This window comes from Leopardus geoffroyi, chromosome B2 (genome assembly GCF_018350155.1).
Source record: "Leopardus geoffroyi isolate Oge1 chromosome B2, O.geoffroyi_Oge1_pat1.0, whole genome shotgun sequence".
In the NCBI taxonomy this organism is placed as follows: Eukaryota; Metazoa; Chordata; class Mammalia; order Carnivora; family Felidae; genus Leopardus; species Leopardus geoffroyi.
In genome coordinates this window covers 123,786,620-123,808,724 of record NC_059332.1, presented here as the reverse complement: position 1 = coordinate 123,808,724, position 22,105 = coordinate 123,786,620, and the positions used below count along the sequence as shown (strand labels likewise).

At 41.7% G+C, this 22,105-nt stretch overlaps 1 protein-coding gene and 2 long non-coding RNA genes across 6 annotated transcripts in view; all 3 read left to right on the top strand.

Moving 5' to 3' along the window:
• Positions 1-902: 902 nt before the first annotated feature.
• On the top strand, positions 903-6,191 carry LOC123609064. The gene is made up of 4 exons (XR_006717595.1): positions 903-2,135; positions 3,563-3,692; positions 5,365-5,592; positions 6,045-6,191. It is a non-coding gene; the product is annotated as an uncharacterized LOC123609064 (long non-coding RNA).
• Positions 6,192-6,246: 55 nt separating this feature from the next.
• On the top strand, positions 6,247-12,502 carry LOC123609065. Its single transcript, XR_006717596.1, has 3 exons — positions 6,247-6,291; positions 11,018-11,053; positions 12,186-12,502. It is a non-coding gene; the product is annotated as an uncharacterized LOC123609065 (long non-coding RNA).
• Positions 12,503-20,324: 7,822 nt separating this feature from the next.
• IL20RA (interleukin 20 receptor subunit alpha) overlaps positions 20,325-22,105 on the top strand; it is a 36,730-nt gene continuing 34,949 nt past the window's right edge. Inside the window, exon 1 of one of the 4 annotated variants that reach the window (XM_045499769.1) lies at positions 20,325-20,558. In XM_045499769.1, coding sequence (XP_045355725.1) covers positions 20,435-20,558 — 124 coding nt within the window. In that variant the 5' untranslated portion in view covers positions 20,325-20,434. Of the gene's footprint in view, positions 20,559-20,909; positions 21,076-22,105 lie in introns of those variants that run through there. The other 3 variants (XM_045499768.1, XM_045499770.1, XM_045499772.1) reach the window with 3 other exon arrangements.

The window sequence follows — 22,105 nt, the reverse complement described above, 5'->3', positions numbered from 1 at the left end:
GATAGTCATGTGATCATATGAGATCAAGTGAAGAAAGGAATGGATGAGGGGAGTTGAAATTTAGTATTTTTATCTTGTTTGCATGCAACTAAAAATGAATATTTGATCATCATGATTTTCACAGAAATCTCATTATAGTCTTTTTTAAAAAATTTTTTTCAATGTTTATTCATTTTTGAGAGAGAGAGAGAGAGAGAGAGCACAAGCCATGAGCAGAGGAAGGGCAGAAAGAGAGGGAGACACAGAATCCGAAGCAGGCTCCAGGCTCCAGGCTCCAAGCTGTCAGCACAGAGCCCAATGCGGGGCTCAAACCCACAAACTGTGAGATCATGACCTGAGCTGAAGTCGGATGCTTGGCTGACTGAGCCACCCAGGCGCCCCTCATCAGCCGATTGAGCCACCCAGGCACCCCTCATTATAGTCTTAATAACCATGACATTCTTTAGGTCCTACCAACTCTTTGCTGGAGTATGCTGAGTTTTTCCTGTCACTTAGCTATCTAAGTAACTATCTGATAGTCATTTAGCTATCAAAGTGCATAAAAAATTAATATTTCATTATCAGAGGTAAAGGAAATAAAGAGAATCTGCTCATTCCGCTTCACATTTTTCCTTTCTTCCACTAAAACCATGCCTAGGTGACCCAATAGAGCTGCTGTAAATTTTTTCCCTGTGATTCAGCTAAATCTGCAAATGGAAATTAGGTAGACACCTTTGTAGAATACAAGGCAACAAGCATTTAAATATCACTAATTTACAGGCATGCTGCATGAGATCGTTGATACATTCTCATAAAAAAAAAAAAAACACAAGAGGAGGAGAAAGAACTTTACGGTCCTAGTCTAATCAATTTGAAGCAAGAAAAAATCCCAAGTTAACATACTTTTTATTATCATGCTGGGCAGGGTGTACAAAAATAGTGCTGTTTCGACAAAACAAAAAGACTCAGGTATTCTCATATTTCTTTTCTGAGCCTAGATTTGAGCGGGGCCATTCTATCTGATTGTAATTCCTGTAGGTAAGCAGATGGTCAGGCAGCATACCAAGAATTATAATAATCTATGTGGGATGTTCCTAAGACATGAGTTAATGCTTTCAAACCCATAAAGCTTGGGATTTTATGGAGATGAACCACATTATAGACCCGCATGCAAGCATGTGCTCATCAGAATTACTTCAGCTGAATCAACAGCTCAGCTCATTTGCACCTCCTGACCTTCTGGAACTGACCTGTGAGATGCATCCTCAAACCAATTTCTTCCCTCCAAGGACTGAAATTAGATATAGAAAGATACACATGACTAGCAGTGGTAATATGCATTCTCGAGTTCAGATTTCTTGAGCTAAAACAAATATGAGAGACAAGGTAAACCGCAATGCCCAAAGCAAGAGATTTTACATCGTAACCCACTGCCTCCGTGAGATTTCAAGGAGCACTACTGGAGATGACTAGGAAAGAGATGGGCGGGAGAAGGGATGGAAAAACTTACAGTAGTAAACCGATCTGCACAGATTATACACAATTAATTGAAAACCAACTTTGGTGAAGCGAACGAAAGGCGGGGCTTGGAATCCTAAACTAAGCGTTAATCATGGTTCAGACACTTACTAGTCAGTGGCCTTAAGAGGTTATTTAAGCTCTTTCTGCCTCAGTGTTCTCATCCTTAAAATGGGAATGATAATACCTGCCCCTTAGCATAGTTGTGAAATAATCTGTATAAAGTACCTGGTACACAGCACACAGTCAATTAGTGTATTTTACATTTCTTTCTCCTTATATGTTTCTTTTTAGTAATAATAACAAGATTTTAAAATCTCACTGTTTTCAAAGCTCTTCTACATAGGTTTTCTTAGCTGATCTCACAGCACTATCTGATATAAACATTAGCTCTTTTTCACATAAGAGAACACAGAGGCTCATTCTAGAACCCACACTAGATTCTGGTCACCAGGGCTACCTCTCATCCTGTGCTAATCCCATTAGACTGAATATTGGAATAGCTGGTTCATATGGAAACACAGCTAAAAATAGTGAGCAGACTCTAAGATCACCATATAACGATCTAGGGGACTCTTGATTTGGGCTCAGGTCATAATCTCAGGATCATGGGATCATGTGACGGGATCAAGCCCCGGGTAGGTCTCCGCACTGAGTCTGGAGCCTGCTTAGATTCTCTCTCTCTCCCTCTGCCCCTCTCTCCCGCTTGCATATGCTTTCTCTTTCTAAAAATGAAAAAGAAAAATATATATATAATGATCCAAAGTTTTTAAAAATATTAGGTCAATAGACAAAAGAATATTATGGCAATCCAGGTGATATACATTTCAATTTTCACTACACAGTTGGGACTACAAGGGGCTAGAAATAAATGTCCCATTCAGAATTATAGAATGCACGGCATAGGATTTAGCATGCTTCTGGAGAGCTGTGGAATCATTCATTTAAAAATCCATTCCTGTTTGCAATTATTGTTTGCAGAAATCTGCAGATAATGTACATACAAAAACGTATAAGGCAGATATTAAAAGTTCTTGCTATGGCAAAGTTCATGTTAAGTAGTAAGGATGCATCAGTTTTAGCAACTTAAAAAATGATGAAGTAATTCATAATATATTAAATATAATGGTAAAATACCTTTTGCCACTTTTTGGCTAGTTTTCATCTTATTACTGCATCTAGTGTATACACTACCACTAGAAGATTTCATTTCAAAGTGAAATTTTAGAACACCTTTACGAAAATCTCAGAAATAAAATGGGGAAACAAAGAGGTAGTTAAGGGTTCAACAGAGTTTGGGAGAAAACACTAATAAAGCTTAGTGTTTGAAAAGAGGACATACCTAAAGTACCCAGCACTGTGTCTGGTATATAGAAAGCTTTCTAGTCAAGTTTTCCTTTTCTACCAGGGAAACTTGTGCTCTAGGTTCAAAACAATAAAAGGCAGAGATAATAAGTCAACAAAGATGGACCCTAAAAGCAAAGAGAGTAACAAAGCAGGATCAGCTCAGGGAAGCAGGTTTGTGTTTCACAGAAATGAAAGAGCCCATCAATGGGCTTTTCTTAAAGCCCCATGTGTGAAAAAAGAGCCCATGGGGCTTTTCTTAAAGCCCCATGTGTGAAAAGCCTGGCTATGTTGCCAGAATGGATATCACACTGTACCAACCAGATCTACACTTCAGACTGAGATATTCCTTTTTCTGCTGCCAGAGGTGTTGGCTGTCATAGGTGTGTCCTTCCCAGGGAACTGTTCTTGGCTGAAAGAAGCTGCCTTACCCAAGTTTATGCTTCCCTCTGGAGCAGCTGCCCCCCGCCCCCCCCCCCCCCCCCCCCGCCAGTGACTCACGGAGGTAGAGTTACAAAGCCCAGCAGCCCCTTGCTTCAATTGCGACAACCGTAAAGGGCCCTCCCGGCTCCAGAGCCCCTGATGGGGCTGGCTGAAGCTTCTGTTACAACTACATCACACCTCAGCCCCACTTTACCCAGACTGCTTTCCTCAGTCCATCACCAGTGTCGATCCTTGGTGCATTCACCAATAAACAACCAACCATACGTCTCCATTTCAGAGCTCTTTCCAGAGGACCCAACTAAAGACACTTGGTTACAGCAATGGTTTCCGGGAAGTAGACTCTGATATGGGATTTTGGAGCTAGATTGCCCACTGGCCAGCTGGCAATGAGGACCCCACCAAGGGTGGTAAGTAGAAAACTGATACCCTGGTACATTGTATGGGTCAACTGTCAAAGGGTTCAGTGACGGTGAACTGGGATAGGATGACAGGAAAGGCAGTGCACAGGCTCAGGCATCTGAGAGGTGCAGTGGGCATCCCTGTTATCAGGACTACGGAATAGGGGAAACCTGACTCATCGAGGGAGACAGACTTCACTGCAGAAGTGACTGGAGTTCAAGCCAACACTAAGGGGTATGTGTGTGAGGGGGAAGAATGGTTACAAAAGAGCCATCCAGACAAAGGAAATAGCATCTACAGAACCTTTGGTACAGAAACGTGCCTGGCACTGAGGGGAACTGAGAGTGGCCGATAAATCTCTAGAGAGTGGAAATGAAATAGGGGAAGAAAGGAACCAGATGAGGCTGGAGGCAAAGGCAGGGGACAAGTCACAGCACAGCAGAGACTGTTGTTATCTTAAGAGTGATGATAGGGGCGCCTGGGTGGTGCAGTCGGTTAAGCGACCGACTTCAGCCAGGTCACGATCTCGCGGTCCGTGAGTTCGAGCCCCGCGTCAGGCTCTGGGCTGATGGCTCAGAGCCTGGAGCCTGTTTCCGATTCTGTGTCTCCCTCTCTCTCTGCCCCTCCCCCGTTCATGCTCTGTCTCTCTCTGTCCCAAAAATAAATAAACGTTGAAAAAAAAAATTTAAAAAAAAAAAGAGTGATGATAAACCACTGAAGGGTTTGAAGCAAGAAAGCTACAAGCAGAGATTTGCCTTAAAAAAGGAAAAATCTCTTCTGCTATTTGTGAACTGACTGGAGAGAACGAAAATGTACAGGAGGAAAGGCTGTCTGCACTGCTCAAGAACCCAAAGTCAATTTTGTGCAGGAACAGTAAGTGATCCCACATTGTGAAGAGGCCTGTGCAGTGAGTCCGTGCACTCATGAAGGTAGATGGAGTGGCCCATGCTGGGATGCTGTGATTCTCTCTAGAGCCTTCTTCACTCACCGAGCTGTCAAACCACCCTCTCGGGTGATGGGAAGGCCAACGCATCTCCACTTACTGGTTGACGTCAACAGAAACAACCTGGGCCATTTCCCTTTAGTTTAAGATTTTAATCTCTGTTTAGACACTAGAAGGTGGGCTCCACTGTTAACAGAGACTTAATGTCCTTTGTCACTGCTGTGTCCCCAGCTCTTAAAACAGTGCTCAGTCTTAGAAGGTGGTACTCAATAAATAGTTGTTGAAAAATTGAATAAGTGAGTTTTAAAGGAAATACTCCTAATGGGGGTGTAGCAAATGCCTATATTTATACCTTGATATGAAGGATAAATATAAGTATAGGCTTAAAGGGGCAGGAGGGAAGCAGTGGGTCAGAAGGCTGTAGCAACTTGCCTACTTTATTGTTTCTATGTGTGGATAAGTATGGGAGGCAAACACGTAATGTCTTCGGTTGAACAGCTTAATGGGACTGGCTGAAGATACACTTTTGAGTCAAGCTGTAACCTCAAGCTGTTAAGAAGTTCTTTCAAAGTGAGAGCAACTGTCGTGTTCTGACATAACCTACTCATTAAGCCCTACTTGTCATTTCCTGTTTTGTTTTGTTTTGTTTTGTTTTAATGGAAGGATCTTAGAGTTATCTTCGAATGTAATCTAAACCAGTTGTGAAACCCGAATAACTCCTTGTCCTTGCTTCCAAGTCTGGGCCTGTAGAAGAGTCAGTCACTCTTGAATGAAAGATAAATGGCACTTCTGTTCCTCCTGGCAGCTGCGTTCCTGCTCCTGAGCCTGGCTGTAAGGCTGAGACCCAAGTGGAGAGCCGCCCTCGAGATACCTCACGTCTTCTACACCTTTCTGTGCTGCTCAGAACCGAACATCAATTTTATGGAGGAACAGTAAGTGGTCCCATATTGAGGAAGCCTGCACAGGTGAGTCCGTGCCCTCTGTCACGGTTGTAAACGAACACATTACATATTCATGCACAGAGGGACTGGGGAGGACACCCCACTCCAGAGCGTGAGCGAACAGTGACATCCAGTGGCGAGCGGGGTGCATTTCTGACGTGCGTGCAGTGCACACGAGGATGAGGCTCACTCTTCTCCCTAGATGCTCACTTCTGCTTTGTCCTTCCAACCTCGGAACCCTCTGAAACTCCAGGAAGATTCCCATTTCAGACCAACAGGGTTCTACCAATCATATTTATCTTTCTTCATTTCTGGGTTTTTCTTTCGGCCTAATCATTCATCTCTCCAGAGCTGCAATGTTTTAAATTGCATCAAAAATTTAAGAGATGTTAATGTTCACCAGATGAGAAAATGTAAAATTCCAAAATTATATTTGTTCTTGGTTTTGAGACCAAGCTTTGTCATTCCTTCAACAGATGGTCATCATGTACCTACTAGGTGCCAAGCAGTGAGCAACAGAAGAATTCTTACCCTTTTGGAGATTACATTCTTACTGGAGAAGACAAGACAGTAATATACATACATATATGGACATTTCAAGTCATCTTAAGTGCTGAAAGAAAGAAAGAAAGAAAGAGAAGAAGAAGGAGGGAGGGAGGGAGGGCGGAAGGAAGGAAGGAAGGAAGGAAGGAAGGAGGGGGGAAAAGAAACAAGAGAAAAAAGGTAAGAACATAGAATCTGACAAGGGGATTGATGTTATTTGGCATGGTAATCATACAAGGTCTCTCTGAGCACATTTGAGCAGCACCCTGAAATTAAGGGTCAGATAATGTGTTTGTCAGAGGAGGAACATTCCAAACATAGAAAAAAGCAAGTGATAAAAATAACTGTCATATGAAATCAAGATTCTAGAGAAAATTAAAAATGGGATCATCACGGGGCGCCTGGGTGGCTCAGTTGGCTAAGCAACCGACCTCAGCTCAGGTCATGATCTCCTGGTTCATGAGTTCAAGCCCCTCATTGGGCTCTGTGCTGACAGTTCAGAGCCTGCTTGGGATTCTCTGTCTCCCTCTCTCTCTCTGCCCCTTCCCCATTCAGGCTCTCTCTCTCTCAAGTATAAATAAATAAACATTAAAAAAAATTTTTTTAATGTTTATTTATTTTTGAGAGAGGGAGAGACAGAGTACAAGCTGGGGAGGGGCAGAGAGAGAGAGGGAGACACAGAATCCGAAGTAGGGTCCAGGCTGCGAGCTGTCTGCACAGAGCCCGACGCGGGGCTTGAACTCACCAACCGTGAGATCATGACCTGAGACGAAGTCGGACGCTCAACCGACTGAGCCACGCAGGCGCCCCATAAATAAACTTTTTAAAGAAAATGAGATCATCAGTATAATAAAAATAATTATACAGGAAAGCAATTATACATGAATGCCTAAGCTATGAGCCTAAACTCAACTTGCACACTTTAGACAGAAGAGTGCAAAAGTTAATTACAGGCGATCTTCGAATCAGGAATTCAGACCTAAAATAAAATAGTGCCCTATAATAACAAAACCCACTACTTACAAACAGTTTATGTCAATGAAAAGGCAAACAGTCGGGAATGTAGACAGATACATGCTTCCTTAGGTCTCTTACCCAAGTGCACTCAACAGGAACAGGAACAATAAGCCACCCAGTGGTAGCTAAGGGCATTACCTCTGTCTGTCTGTCTCTCTCTGTATCTCTCTGTCTCACACGCACGCAGGGCAGAAAGTTTCACAATTATCGTGGTATATAATAAGGACACAATTTTGAGAAAGATAATTTATTCCTTTTCCCTCTTTTTGAGGCGTGATTTATACATATCTTTAAGGGTTCAACTGGCTTAATTTTTACATATGTTACATACGCATAAATTTACCTACCATCCAGGTTAACATATAAAACATTCCCAGCTCCTCAGAAGTCTCTCTTTTTCCCTCCCTCTCACAACCCCCAAAAGGTAATCATTATTCTGCCTGTCATTATGCATGTATTTAGTCTGTTTTTTGAACTCATAAATGAAATCACAGAGTATATATTCTTTTTATGTCTGACTTCTTTTGTTCAACATCACATCTGTCAGATTCACTCATATTGCTGTTTGTTGCAATAATCTGTTTTCATTGCTAGTATTATTGCCAGTATTGTTAGTATGCTAGTATTCTAGTATAGATATATACATATACGGTTGATATGTTCTACTGTTGGTAAACTTTTGGGTTATTTTTCAGTTGGGGTTATTATGAATAAATCTGTTACTAACATTCTCATACGTGTCTTTTGGCAAAAGTAAGCATTCATTTTTGTTGAGTACGTCTCCAGGATTAAAATTACTGATTCATAAACTGGGCCAGCTACATAATCTGCAGGGCTCAGTGCAAAATGAAAATGCAAGGCTTCTTGCTTAAAAGGTAAGGGGAAATTGCCATCCGAGGTACTAAAACATAAAACTCTTTCCTCTTTTCCACGATCTCTCTCAACTTGTTGTGTTCTTTAATTTGCCATTTAATGTCACTTTAAGTAAAGAAAAATTAAAACGTTCAGATATTAGCATGGATTTCACCATTCCCCGTTATACTGTTCATTGGTAGTTTTAAATGCAAATGTAAAAGCATTTCATCTGTATGAGAATCACTGCAATTACACAGTTTGTATTTCGTAGCTGTACGTGCATACGGATTCCATTCTTAACAGAACACTGAAAATGCTGCATTGAACTAAATCAGATACATAAATTTTTAAATTTACATCCAAGTTCGTTAACATATAGTGCAATAATGATTTCAGGAGTAGCTTCCAGTGATTCATCCCCTACATATAACACCCAGTGCTCATCCCAACAAGTGCCTTCCTTAATGCCCCTTGCCCATTTAGCCCATCCCCCTACCCACGAACCCTCCAGAAACTCTCAGTTTGTTATCTATATTTAAGAGTCTCTTATGTTTTGTCCCTGTTTTTAAATTATTTTTGTTTTCCTTCCCTTATGTTCTTCCATTTTGTAAATCAGATTTTTTTTTAATGTTCATTCATTTTCAAGCTAGAGAGAATGAGACAGACAGAGCGTGAGCAGGGGAGGGGCAGAGAGAGGGGGAGACGCAGAATCCAAAGCAGGCTCCAGGTTCTGTGCAGTCAGCACAGAAGCTGACGCTGGGGCTCAAACCCACGAACCATGACCTGAGCCGAAGTCAGAAGCTTAACCGACTGAGCCACCCAGGCACCCCCTAAATCAGATATTTTTATTTTGTTTCTTGGTATGTGCACATTATACCAACACTTCCTACCCTCCGCCTACTGGTGAGAAAGAAGGACTAAAAGAATAAAGAACTGTAGGTTGCCGTATCTTTTCCTTTCCTCCCATGTTCTTATTTGTTGCATATGTGTTTGGCTAATGCAGGGAAGTGACATCAGTAAGAAAGGATATGACAGGATTCTTTGGTTTTTCATGTTTCTGAAAACAGCACTGCCTTCTTTCTACATTCAGGGCAAGTTCTGGTTCTGGTGGAAACGAGACTCCTTGGGGATGTCAGCAGCACCCATGCACCCTGTACTCCTTTGAGTGATCGCTCAGGCGTGGGCTGCACAGAATTTGGTGCTCGCGGGCATGGTGTTATGCTGTAGGTGACTGAGGCAGCAAAGAACAGTGGCAGACCCACAGGCTATAGCTACCTCCCTGCTCAGGTGCATGGTCCCTACTCGCGACAAGACTTCACTTACCAAAAACAAAGCAAAACAAAACACAAACAGACAAACAAGAACACGTTTAAAGAGAAAATCATCCAGAATTTCAAGATGTGGCCAGCAGGGCATTAAACCATGCAATAGAGCTCTGCTGAGCTTCTGGCCCTGTGCAACTACACAGATCATCTATCCCTGAACCCAGTCCTTTTTAGAAGCAGTTTTGCTAAACAGTTTTCCAAGGTAGCTATACCAATTTAACACTTGCACCAACAATATATGAGAGTCCTGGTTGCTTTAACTTTTCACCAACACTGGGTATCATTTAACCATCATATCGGGAAGGTATTAGTATCCCGTTGCGCTTTTAGTTTGTGTTGCCCTGATGACTGATGAGGCTGATGTTTAAAGGCCTGTTGTCATTTTACTCGCTTTTTTTTGTTAAAGTACCTGTTAAAACTTTTGCCCCTTTTTATATTGGGTGGTCTACCTTTTTCTCATCGGTCTGTAGGGGTTATTCATATTTTCTGCATTCATTCCACATACGTATATGTTGCAAATATCTTCTGCTTCTCTTTCACTCTCTAACAGTATTTTTGATGAACAGCAGTTGTTAATTTTAATGAATTCTAAGTTACTAATTTAGAGCTTTGCAGTAAGCTTTGATATCTTGGTGTAACTTGTCCAGTTTCATTCTTCTTCAGTATTATCTTGGTCTTTCCTTTTGAAATAAAAACTCTGCAATGAGCTATGTGCCAACCTAAAAAAGTCTTCAGATCTGAATTCCCTAAATTACCCAGCAGAGGGAACTATGCTACTACCAAGTAAAGTCAGACTACCTCTGGATTTGGACTAAAGCAAATTATTAGTGTTGTGCTTTGACTTTCCATACCAGAAAAGAGGAGTCTTTGGTTTCTTTTAACATACTCTAGCTAATTAGCATTCCCAGCAGGTGCAACCACCGGCTGGACTTATTACACCAACAGTTGTTGCATTGAGAACTTTCTGGTGATCATAAATGCCAAGGTCATTCAATATTTTCAAGAATTTTCATCTTCTTTATTGCCACCATTCGTTATGGTACTGATGAACATAACTTCTGTGGGTGTTTATAAACCCTATCAGAAGCTATTGTTTCTTCTAGGACTAGTGTTCCATTTTCCACAGTAATTCTGAACCTCAGAATAGAAAAGAAATGACCAAAACAACATCACAAATCTCTTAGTGAAAAGTGTTCTTTGAAATTAAATGAAAATTGTTTAGTATCCAGAAATATATATACATATATTCTGTATACATACATGTATATTATATATAATATGTATATGTATTATATATGTATATAATATATGTATATGTATATATGAATATATGTATATATGTATATGTATATATGAATATATGTATATGTATATTTGTATATATGTATATAATATGTATATGTATTATATATAATATACATATATGTATACAGAATATATGTATATATAATATATATTCTATATAATATATATGATACATTATGCTACATATGGCGCATATATAGTCTTCCAATTTGTAGCTTGTCTCTTAACTCTCTTTCATTGCCTTTTGATGAGCAGAAATTCTTAATTTTAATGTAGTCAAACTTATCAATTTTTTTGTTTATAGTTAATGCTTTCTATGCTTAAGAAATGCTTTCCTCCTCTAAGTTGATATAGATACTCTACTATGCTGTCTTCTAAAATCTTTTTTGGCTTTGCCTTCACAGCTCTTGGATTAGTTTGTTAGTGCTGCCGTCACAAAGGTGGGTTAAATGACATCAATTTGTTATCTCTTGGTTCCAGAAGCTAGAAGTCTAAAATCAAGGTATCAGCAGGTTTGTTTCTTCTGAGAGGGGGAATGAGGGGGAATCTCTTCCAGGCATCTCCCCTAAACTTCTGGTGGTTTACTGGTAACCTCTGGTGTTCTATGGCTTGTAGATGCGTGACCCCAATCTGTGCCTTTATGTTCATATGGCCTTCTCCCTGTGTGCATGTTTGCATCCAAATTTCTCCTTTTTATAAGGACGCCAGTTATATTGGATTAAAGACACATCCTCCTCCCGTATGAACTTATCTGAACTTAACTAATTCACATCTGCAACAACCTTATTTCCAAATTAGTTCATTTTCTGAGAACTGGGGAGGGGACATCATTTAACCTATAACAGCTCTTTCTTTAAGCCACCTCAAATTATTTTTGTAGGTGATGTGGCACAAGGTTAACAGATTGGGGTCATGTATCTACAAGCCATGGAACACCAAAGATTACCAGCAAACCACCAGAAGCTTAGGGGAGATGCCTGAAACAGATTCCCCTTTACTCCCCCTCTCAGAAGAAACAAACCTGCTGATACCAATTTTCCCAGAACCATCCACTGAAAATCCCATTCTTTCCCCACTCATCTAAAATATTCTCTTTTATCAAATGTGTGTGAATGCTAGACTCCATAGACGGTTTCATTGATCCTTTATTCTACCACATGATCTTACTGTACCTTTATAATAACTCTTCACACGTGAAAGGGCAAGTCCTCTGATCTGAACTTTTGGAAAGATGTCTTTATTAATTCTGGACCTTTGAGATTTGACATGAATTTTATAATCACCTTGTCAAGACTTTTATAATCACCTTTCACAAAAATCTGTTAAAATTTTCATTGGTATTGCATTGTATCTATGACCTAATTTTAACAGATATTGATTTCTCAACCCATAACCACAATCTACGCTTCTCTGTCTAGAAAAATATTCTTTGATGTCACTCATTAGAATTTTATACATTCTACTAGTTGGTGTGTAGACATGCAATTGTTTTTTGGAAATTGAATTCATGTCTAGGAACCCTGCTAAACTCTCACATTAATATTTACCCATAGATATTTTTTCAGTCTACAGGATACGTGGCCAGTACTCCTTAAGACCGCCATGGTCATGCAAAACACAGAAAAATTGACAAAGTATCACAGACCAGAGGAGACTGAGGAAACAAGTCAACATGGTACCCTACACTGGATCCTGGAACAGCAATGGAAAAAAAATCAGAGAAATCCAAATCCAGTCTGAAGTTTACTGAACAGTAATATGCCAGTGTGACTTGCTTAGTTTAGAAAATTTACTGTGGTAATGTAACTGGGTGAGAAGTATGCAAATTCCTTGTACTGCCTTTGCAAATTTTCTGTACAAAAGTCCATAAATAAAAACAAAAAAGTTTATTTTTTTTAATGTGGTATTCGTCTCAAAATAAACAAATAGACCAATGAGAAGAATAGAGATCCAGAAATAGACCCATACACATATGGTCAACAGATTTCCAAAAAAAAAAGTGACCGAAGCAATTTCACGTGGACTGAAAATCTTTTCAACAAATAGCACAGAAATAAAGGACAGCTGCCTGAGATAAAGAATTAATCTCTACTTTTTCCTGATACCATCCATAAAAACTAACTTACAGTGTATTGTGGATTGAATTGTAAAAGGTAAAACTACAAAATTTCTAGAAAACATTTTCAACTTTGGAATACACAAAGATTTCTGAAGATGAGACACCAAAACACAACCATAAAGGAAAAGATTGAAAAAATAGACTTTCTCAAAATTACAAATTTTGCTCTTGCAGACATGATTGTAAAAACTAAAAGGCAAGCCATGAACTGGGAGAAAATATTTGCAACATACATATCTGATATCCACAATACATAAAGGACCCTTACAACCCAATAACAAGCAATAACCCAAAGGCCCATCAACAGAAGAATGGACAAATCAAATGTGGTAAATTCATATGACGGAATGTCAGGGAAACAGTGATCCATGAATATTTTCAACTTCTGGACAGTCTGTCTTCTTAAGCAAAGGAAAAAGGCACACCATAGAATGTCTCCTCTTCCTTGACTCATCTGCTCCTTACAATTGCAAGGGGGTTAGACCTGGAGCCATATGTTCTCATTCAGAAGATGATAAGACTTACCTCCTCCAGAGCCAAATGTTTGCGGTCCAAGGTAGGGACTTTCCCCTTTGCCTTCCTGAAAGAATTCATTTACTCTCCAAAGTATTTGTTAACCTTAGAGACAAAGAGTTTCTCTCCCTCTCTCAGAAAGACAGGACAGCAGCTAAGCAGTGTGTCGTCAATCTAAGCTTCCAGATTATAATAATATTGGGTTTCCTCTCCTGTAGTGCATGCATAGAACCCACCTAGCTCTCACCACGTCTCCCCAGAAGAGAGAGAGAGAAATGGAGCGAGGGAACAGACGCAGTTATTGCTGTAGGTAATACTAATAACTCTGATCTCTGCCCTGGAAACCTGGTATTTGCTTTTGGCATAAAAATGAACAGACATTAACAACTTATCATGGAACACTCCTAGCAATTAAAAACAAAACAAAACAAAACAAAACAAAACTACTCAAACATGGGACAACATGAAAGAATCTCAAAGACATTATGTTGAACAAAAAAAGCCAGACACAGAAGAATACATACTGTATGGTTCTCCTAATAACAAGGTCAAGAACAGTCAAAACTAATCAGATGGTAATGAGAGTCAAAACAGTGAGTTCCTGTTGGGAGGTATATGAGAAGCAGCAGGAGGGAATCTTCTGGAGTGCTGAAAATACTCTAGATTTTGATCTCAGGTCAGGAACATGGTTGTGCATGTATGAAAAGTTAAGATTAGTGTGCTTTAAGCACCTTATTTTATGTGTGTTATGATTTTAATTTTAAAAAAAAACGTTAAAAAACAAACCCTCATCCAGTTGTTTTGTGGGAATTAACAAGTGATTCTAAAATTTCCATGGAAATACAAAGGGCAAAAAATAGTCAAGGTACTCAAATAAGAACAAAGTAGAGGGACTGAAAGGAAAAAAAATAAAATAATTAAAGTAGTGTAGGATTTGGCAAAATAATAGACAAAGAGACCAATTGAACAGAGTCTATAAACAGATGCATTAATGAACGACATTTAGTTTATGAAGAAGATGATGCTTTAGGGAAAGGATGATTTTTCAGTAAATGGTGCCAGGACAGTCAGACTCATATAAAAAATAAAATTTGAACCCCTAGTTTATTTTATTTTATTTTTTTTTCAACATTTATTTATTTTTTTTGGGACAGAGAGAGACAGAGCATGAACGGGGGAGAGGCAGAGAGAGAGGGAGACACAGAATCGGAAACAGGCTCCAGGCTCTGAGCCATCAGCCCAGAGCCCCACGCGGGGCTCGAACTCACGGACCGCGAGATCGTGACCTGGCTGAAGTCGGACGCTTAACCGACTGCGCCACCCAGGCGCCCCCCCCCCAGTTTAAATCATATATAAAAATCAATTCGAGGCAGATCATAATTTTACATGTGAAAAATAAAGCAATAAAGCTTTCAGGAAAGAACTTAGAAGAATATCTTCATGATCTTAGGGCAGAATAACATTTTTTAAACAGGACACAAAAAACAATGACCATAAGAGAAATCATTGGTAAATTATACTATATTACATTTAAGGACTTTTATTACTCTATTGAGAGAGTAAAAAAGCAAACCACAATAAGGGGAGAAATATTTATATAATATATAACTTCCAAAGGCTTAATATTCAGAATACGTAACAAATTTCTCCAAACAAAAATAACATAAAAGAGATGATATAAAAAAAATAGGTAAGAAACAGGAGCAGATCCTTGACACAGAGTATATCCAAAATGGCTAATAAACTTATGAAAAAGTTCTCAATGTCATTTGCTGCTGATGGCAGTGTAAATTGTTATAACCACTTTGGAAAGCAGGCTTGGCATTATCAAGCAAAAATTATGTCTGTCTTATGATTTAGTAATTACACTTCTGGGTATGTACCTGCCAGAAATATGTACACCTAGGCAAGAGACACAAATAAGAATGTTCCAGAAAAAAAAAAAAAATGTTCCAAGAAGCACTATTGCCAATAGCTGCAAACTGGAAACAATCTAAATGTCATCAAAATAAAATGCATAAATAAATTATAGTATAGTTACATAATGGATAACTTTATAGTGTTGCACTAAAGCTACAGGCAGTAACAGATAATTCTCAGCATAATGTTGAGTAAGAGAAGCCAGATACAATGGAATGCACACTGAATTATTTTGGGGAGAAGAGAAGGGGTAAGAGGACAGCCCATGTAGAGTTACTATTGTTCTATTTCTTGACTTGGGTGATGCTTACCAACGTATTCCCTTAGTGATAACTCATTGAACTGTAACATCTATCTTGGTGCATTTTTCTGTATGTGTATTATACTTAACAACTACAAAAAATCTTAATGCATGGACCACTTCTCAAAAATTTTTTTGAAAGAATTGGAGGAAGATCTGATGAGATAGGATTCCATAAGATTTTAACTATTTGATATTATTTAGATTTGAGCAGACAGCATAATGTAAACATTGTCAGGGGTCCCAAATATCCACAGAGAACAGCAGAGTAGACTAAAAGGATTTCAGAAATCTCCTTAGTCCTGGATGCTTACTATCTCCCCCGGACTCTCTCCTTTCCTCCTTTCCCCCCAAATTGGCCTGCCCTCTAACCTTCAGGTTTACTTTTGGATTCTTAGTACGTTCTGGACCTGCCCCTGGCCATACTTGAGTGTTCAAAAAACGGGCATCTGTTTCCATTCACAATGTAGTTTACAATATGGAAATCACACCAATGCTGCATTTTCCATAAATTAGTAAGTATACATCTTCGTATGTGAGTTATTTTGCAGTTCACCTGGTAAATGTATTTGCTTTATTTTCTTAAGTGCAGAGGCATCTAAGGAAGTCATTACAAACACAGACTTTGAAATTAGATTAACCAGGCTTCAGATCCCAGTTCTGTCGTTTATTAAGTGAACAACCTGTCCAAGCATGTTTCCTCATTTTGTAATTCAGGGTAATGTGACTAACTCATAGCATTGTTGTAAGGTGGTAAGTGTAAAATTCTTAGCATACTACCTAGCTCAAGGTAAGAATTCAATAACTTCACCTAAGGGTGCTGATAGTGCTGATGATGTATCATCCCTGGAAACTATTTAGGAGTTCAACTGGAATAGAAAAAGTTTGTATTTTTGTTTGTAGTATTAGCTCTAGGGTTGAGGGTGCAGGGTATTGATTTATAGCCATGCTGATCAGAAAGCCTAAAATCCCATACATCAGACTCCACAAAATTAAGATCTCGGTGGGTGGTAAATCATGGCAAGAAGGATTGTCATCTAGATATTTCTCCAGAGAAGACACACAGGTGGCCAACAGACACATGAAGAGATGTTCAACATCATGCAACAGCAGAGAAATGCAAATCAAAACTACAGTGAGCTATCACCTCACACTGCCAGAGAGGCTGAAATCAAAAACACAAGAAGCAACAAGTGTTGGCGAGGACGTGGGATAAAGGAACCTTTGTGCACTGTTGGTGGGAATGCAAACTGGTGCAGCCACCGTGGAAGACAGTATGGAGCTTCCTCAAAAAAGTTAAAAATAGAACTACCCTACAATCCAGTAATCACACTACTGGGTATTTGTCCCCAAAGTACAAAAACACTAATTCAAAGGGATACAAGCAGAGGCACCTGGGTGAGTCAGTCGATTAAGTGTCCGACTTCGGCTCAGGTCATGATCTCATGGTTCATGAGTTCAAGCCCCACATCGGGCTCTGTTCTGACAGCGCAGAGCCTGGAGCCTGCTTCTGATTCTGTGTGTCCCTCTCTCTCTGCCCCTCCCCTGCTTACGTTCTGTCTCTGTTTCTCTCGTGTGCTCTCTCTCTCAAAAATAAACATTAAAAAAATTGAATTAAAAAAAGTATACATGGGCCTCTATGTTTATTAGCATTATTTACAATAGCCAAATTATGGAAGCAGTCCAAGTGTCCATTGATAGATTAATGGATGAAAAAAAATGTGGCATACACACACACACACACACACACACACACACACACACACACACTGGAATATTATTCGGCCATAAAAAAAAGAATGAAATCTTGCCATTTGCAACAACATGAATGGATTTAGAGGGTATAATGCTAAGCAAAATAAGTCAGTCAAAGACAAATGACATACGATTTCACCCATATGTGTAATTTAAGAAACAAGACCAATGAGTAAAGGAGAAAAGAAAGAGACAAACCAAGAAACAGACTCTTAACTATAGAGAACAAACTGACGGTTACCAAAGGGGAGGTGGGGGAGGTGGGGGTGGGTGGGGGGTGGGGATTAAAAGCACACCTACCAACGGGGCGCCTGGGTGGCGCAGTCGGTTAAGCTTCCGACTTCAGCCAGGTCACGATCTCGCGGTCCGTGAGTTCGAGCCCGGCGCCGGGCTCTGGGCTGATGGCTCAGAGCCTGGAGCCTGTTTCCGATTCTGTGTCTCCCTCTCTCTCTGCCCCTCCCCCATTCATGCTCTGTCTCTCTCTGTCCCAAAAATAAATAAACGTTGAAAAAAAAAAAAACATTAAAAAAAAAAAAAAAAGCACACCTACCATGATGAGCACTGAGTAATGCAATGAATTGTTGAATTACTATATTGTACACCTGAAACTAATATAACACTGTGTATTAACTATACTGGGATTAAAATAAAAAACTTAATAAAAGAAATAAAGCACCAAAGGGAAAAAAAACCCAGAAAGGTTGTAATCTTCATGAGTAGAAGAAAATACCAGTTTGGATGTGTTGAGTCATTTCAAAAATCATCTGAAGGATGTACTAGGATTTATTTTGACTGGGAAGATTTCGACTGGGAGGGTACTGGACCGTCTCTTCCTGATTTTCACAGGGTGGGTAAGAGGGTAAGAATTTGAAGGTACAAAGGAAACTCCCTAAGTTGAGTTCCAGGTCATGGGTAAAAACAAAAGGAGTCATGACTACACTCTTTAATTTAATGCATGGGAAACATCAACTGAACACTCAGCAATTTTTTTAGGTCACACTCATCATACAAAAACCACAGGCATCAACTGAGTGGTGAATTTGATAACAGGTAGGAAACCAGTGAGATCCCGACATGCTGCTAAGTGCAAAGGGGAACCTGAGAAGGGCCAGAGGGAAGGCAGATGTACAGAAGGCTGTTGGTTCACAAAGGGTAGCCCGCTTATGAGGGGGAAGGACCCCTACTCATTTCCACTTCCTAGTGGAGAAACAACGAAGTGTTACTGCTCAAGTTAAGAAGGGAAGGGCTAGTACCTTTCTGCATTAGCCCCTTTAGGGCCACAAATGATTCATATTTGAACAGAAACGCATACAAGTCCTAAACCTTAGATACCAAAAATCATTTGGCCCAAAATACTTTTGTGGCAAATATATGTCACATTAACTCACAAGACTTAAAATAAGGATGAAGCTATACTAATATAATTTGTGGATAATAAGAACAACAGCAACTCACAACAATGCTGATGATGTCCTGCTCACATGGAGTCCTTCCTAAAGTGTTCGGTCCTTCCTAAATCTTACTGAATCAGTAAGACCCAAGCCAGGAGATCAGAAACCATACCAGTTATTTTAACAGGAAAAAAAAAAAAAAATGTGCTCTGTAGAATTGATGAAACAGATATTGGAGAACTAAAAATGTAAAAGGGGGGATTCTCAGACTGAGGCAGTGAAAGTAACTACAAAAGCAACTTCAGCACCCAGGGCAGAAAGAACAAAGGGAAGATGTGGGGGTTACATCCTGGAAAAGGAACCCCGGAAACTGGAGCTCTGGCTTCTGAGAATGGGCACTGTCAGCCCATTGCTGGAATCTCTGTGGGGGCAGAACGAGGCTGATTCTGGGAGTGTGGAACCAGAAGCTCCTGCTGGGGTGAAGGGACACGGTGGGGCAGTGTGGACAAGAACAGCCAATAGGAAGCCCGGCCCCTTGGCTCCTCCCCTGGCTGCCAGCATGCCTCCAGCGCCCCCTATTGGCTGAGCCTAAAGGACCTGGCTGACAAACGTTTATGTGGAGTCCCAGCTTCTGCATCACATGGCCGAAGTCCCAGCCAAAGGGACGATCTGACCTGGATTTTGTTAGCCTCTGTTTCCAAGTCTTTCGGGGAGAAGGAAGTAACATATTTAGAGAACTCTGAAAATCCTGGCCGACCTCTCACTTCCTCCCAGCAAAAAGACTTCTTTCTTTTCAATTACTTTAGATTCTTTTTCCTAGGATGGAGGTAGTTGATCTAAATTTAGGGATCTAATTTGGTACATCTGGGTATATCTCCCAGCCTTTACAACTTCCTCTTAAGGACCAGAGCTGAGACTGGCTCTCAGGGTTTCTTTATACTACTTCAACTATGTTAACACACTTTTTTTTTTTTAATTTTTTATTTATTTATTTTCCGAGAGCGAGAGCAGGGGAAGGGTGGGGGTCGGGGTGCGGGTGCAGAGAGAGAATCCCAAGCAGGCCCCGCACTGTCAGCAGAGTCCGCAGGGTGTTCCATGTCACCAACCCTGAGATCAGGACCTGAGTGAAAATCCAGAGTGTGAGGCTTAACGGACTGGGCCATCCCCGGCGCCCCTGCACACGTTTCTTAATTTCAACCCCCCCCCCCCCATCCCGTTATGAAGAGCCTGGAACCTAGAACCCGGCCTGTGTGGACATCTGCAGGCCACTGCTGACAAGCCTGGAGACTTCATTCAAGCAGATACGTCGTCCTTCCCTTTCCTCTTCTGTACAATGGGACAGTACCTAGTTGCGGGTGGTGGGGACTGCGTGAAATCAAATACAATGCATGGCAGAGTGCCTGGCGGTATGTTGAGAGATGAACGTCCATCTCATTCTTCCGGTACTGAACTCCCACAGTTCACATTCAGAGGAATGTCACAGTCAGGCCCGAACACCAGAACCCCTCTTCCCTGCGCCGCCCTCACTCTCCTCCCCGGAGTGAGGTCCTCCCTGCACCAGTGCCCTCGCTGGTTGGGGCCCTGGAAGCTCGGTCAGGCTCTCGGCGCTGCGTGCCTGGGGACTGGAGATCGCGCAGGCGGCTGGGCTGGGGCGGGACGCGGGTGGGGCGCGGCCGCGGCACCGCCTCCCTGGGCGCCGGGCCACCGTGAGCGCCGCGCGCAGCCCGAACGGTGGGTGCCGGGCGCCGACGGAGGCCGCGGCTCGAGGGGGCCGCGGGAGGCTGCGGGACGCCCGCGGGGATGTGACCCAGCCCCGCCGCCCATGTGGGCCCGCCGACCCCCAGCGAGGGCGGCGGCCAGAGGGGTCCAGGCGCCCGGGCGCGCGGCCCTGCAGCTGCTGCTGCCGCCGCTGCTGCTGTTCGCGGCCGCGCCGTCGGGATGCGCAGGTAGGTCGGTGGCGGCGGGGCCGCCCCGTGCGGGACGCGGACGTTCCCGGGCCGGTTCCGCAGACGGCGCAGCGCCGACCGGCTCGTCCGCCGGCCGGGTGTCGCGCTGGCTCGGCCTGGGGGTCTGCGCCGCGAGCCCCCGGAGAAACTCGCCGCAGCCCGCCGCGCGCCTGCTTCTGAGTCAAGTTTGCAGGACCGAGCGTTTCACACTTTCCATTGCGCGGGTGGCAGGGAGGCGGAGGAAGTGTGACAGTGGTGGCTTTGAGTGGAACCCACAGCTCGGAGCCTTCTTTGGGCGCCAGTGACCCCGCGCAGCACCCTCGCCCGCACGGACCTGCCGCCCTTTAACAGGGGCCAACGCCGGGGCCGGCGGTGACCACGGCGCTTTATACCGGACTCCCCGGAAGGGTCTGCTCGGAAAGAACAGGGTCTAGAAAGCGGCAGTGTTTCTAAAATAAGATCACTTCTCCTGAGCACGTCATTTTTTTTCCCGCTTTGTGGTTAGGACCGTGTACAGGTAAGTGCTCTTTGATGTTTCGGAAATCACAAAACTTCTATGATTGACATAAGGTAACTGAAATGTGTTTTGCTGTGTTTTTAAGTTTAAATTCTACCAAGTGGGATCCAGTAAGCCAGGATGATTCATTAACCTGATTTCTTTCTTTCTTCTGCTTTTCTGATATATAAGAAAAAGATGTTTTTTTAAAGCAAGATATCTGGGATTTTTTTTTTTTTTAATTAAAATCAGCAAAGCTTCCCAGGATACTGTACTTTGTAGAGACGTGGTTCAGGCTTTTAACTTTTACTGTTAACCCAGAGCTGAACAACAGTGAATGCAGAAAGTTGTCCGTGAAAGTGCAGTGTTCTTAGTAGTCAAAGAAAAAGTTAGGTGCAATACAGTTATTACGGAAGCAGCCCAAGTGTCCATGATAGATGAATGGATAAAGGTGTGATGCACACATGCATACACCACGCATGGGAATATTACTCAGACATTAAAAAGAATAGTATCTAGGGACTCCTGGGTGGCTCAGCAGGTTAAGCGTTGGACTTCAGCTCAGGTCATAATCTTGTGGGTCACGAGTTCAAGTCCCTCATTGGGCTCTGTGCTGACAGCTCAGAGCCTGGAGCCTGCTTCAGATTCTGTGTCTCCCTCTCTCTCTCTGCCCCTCACCCACTTGTGCTCTCTCTCTCTCTCTCTCTCTCACACACACACACACACACACACACTCAAAAAAAAGAAGAATTTTATTTATTTATTTCATTTATCAAAAATAAATAAAAACATAGAAAATTTTTAAAAATAGGATCTTGCCCTTTGCAACAACATGAGTGGACCTAGAGAGTATTACACTAAGTGAAACAAGTCAGGTAGAGAAAGACAAATACCATAGGATTTAACTTGTGTGTGGAATCTGAAAAAATAAAACAAATGAGGAAACAAACGAAAAGCAGAAACAGACTCATAAATTGTGAGACCAAACTGATGGTTGCCAGAGGGAGGGGGGCTGGGAAATGGGCAAAATGGGTGAAGGGTAGGGGGAGAT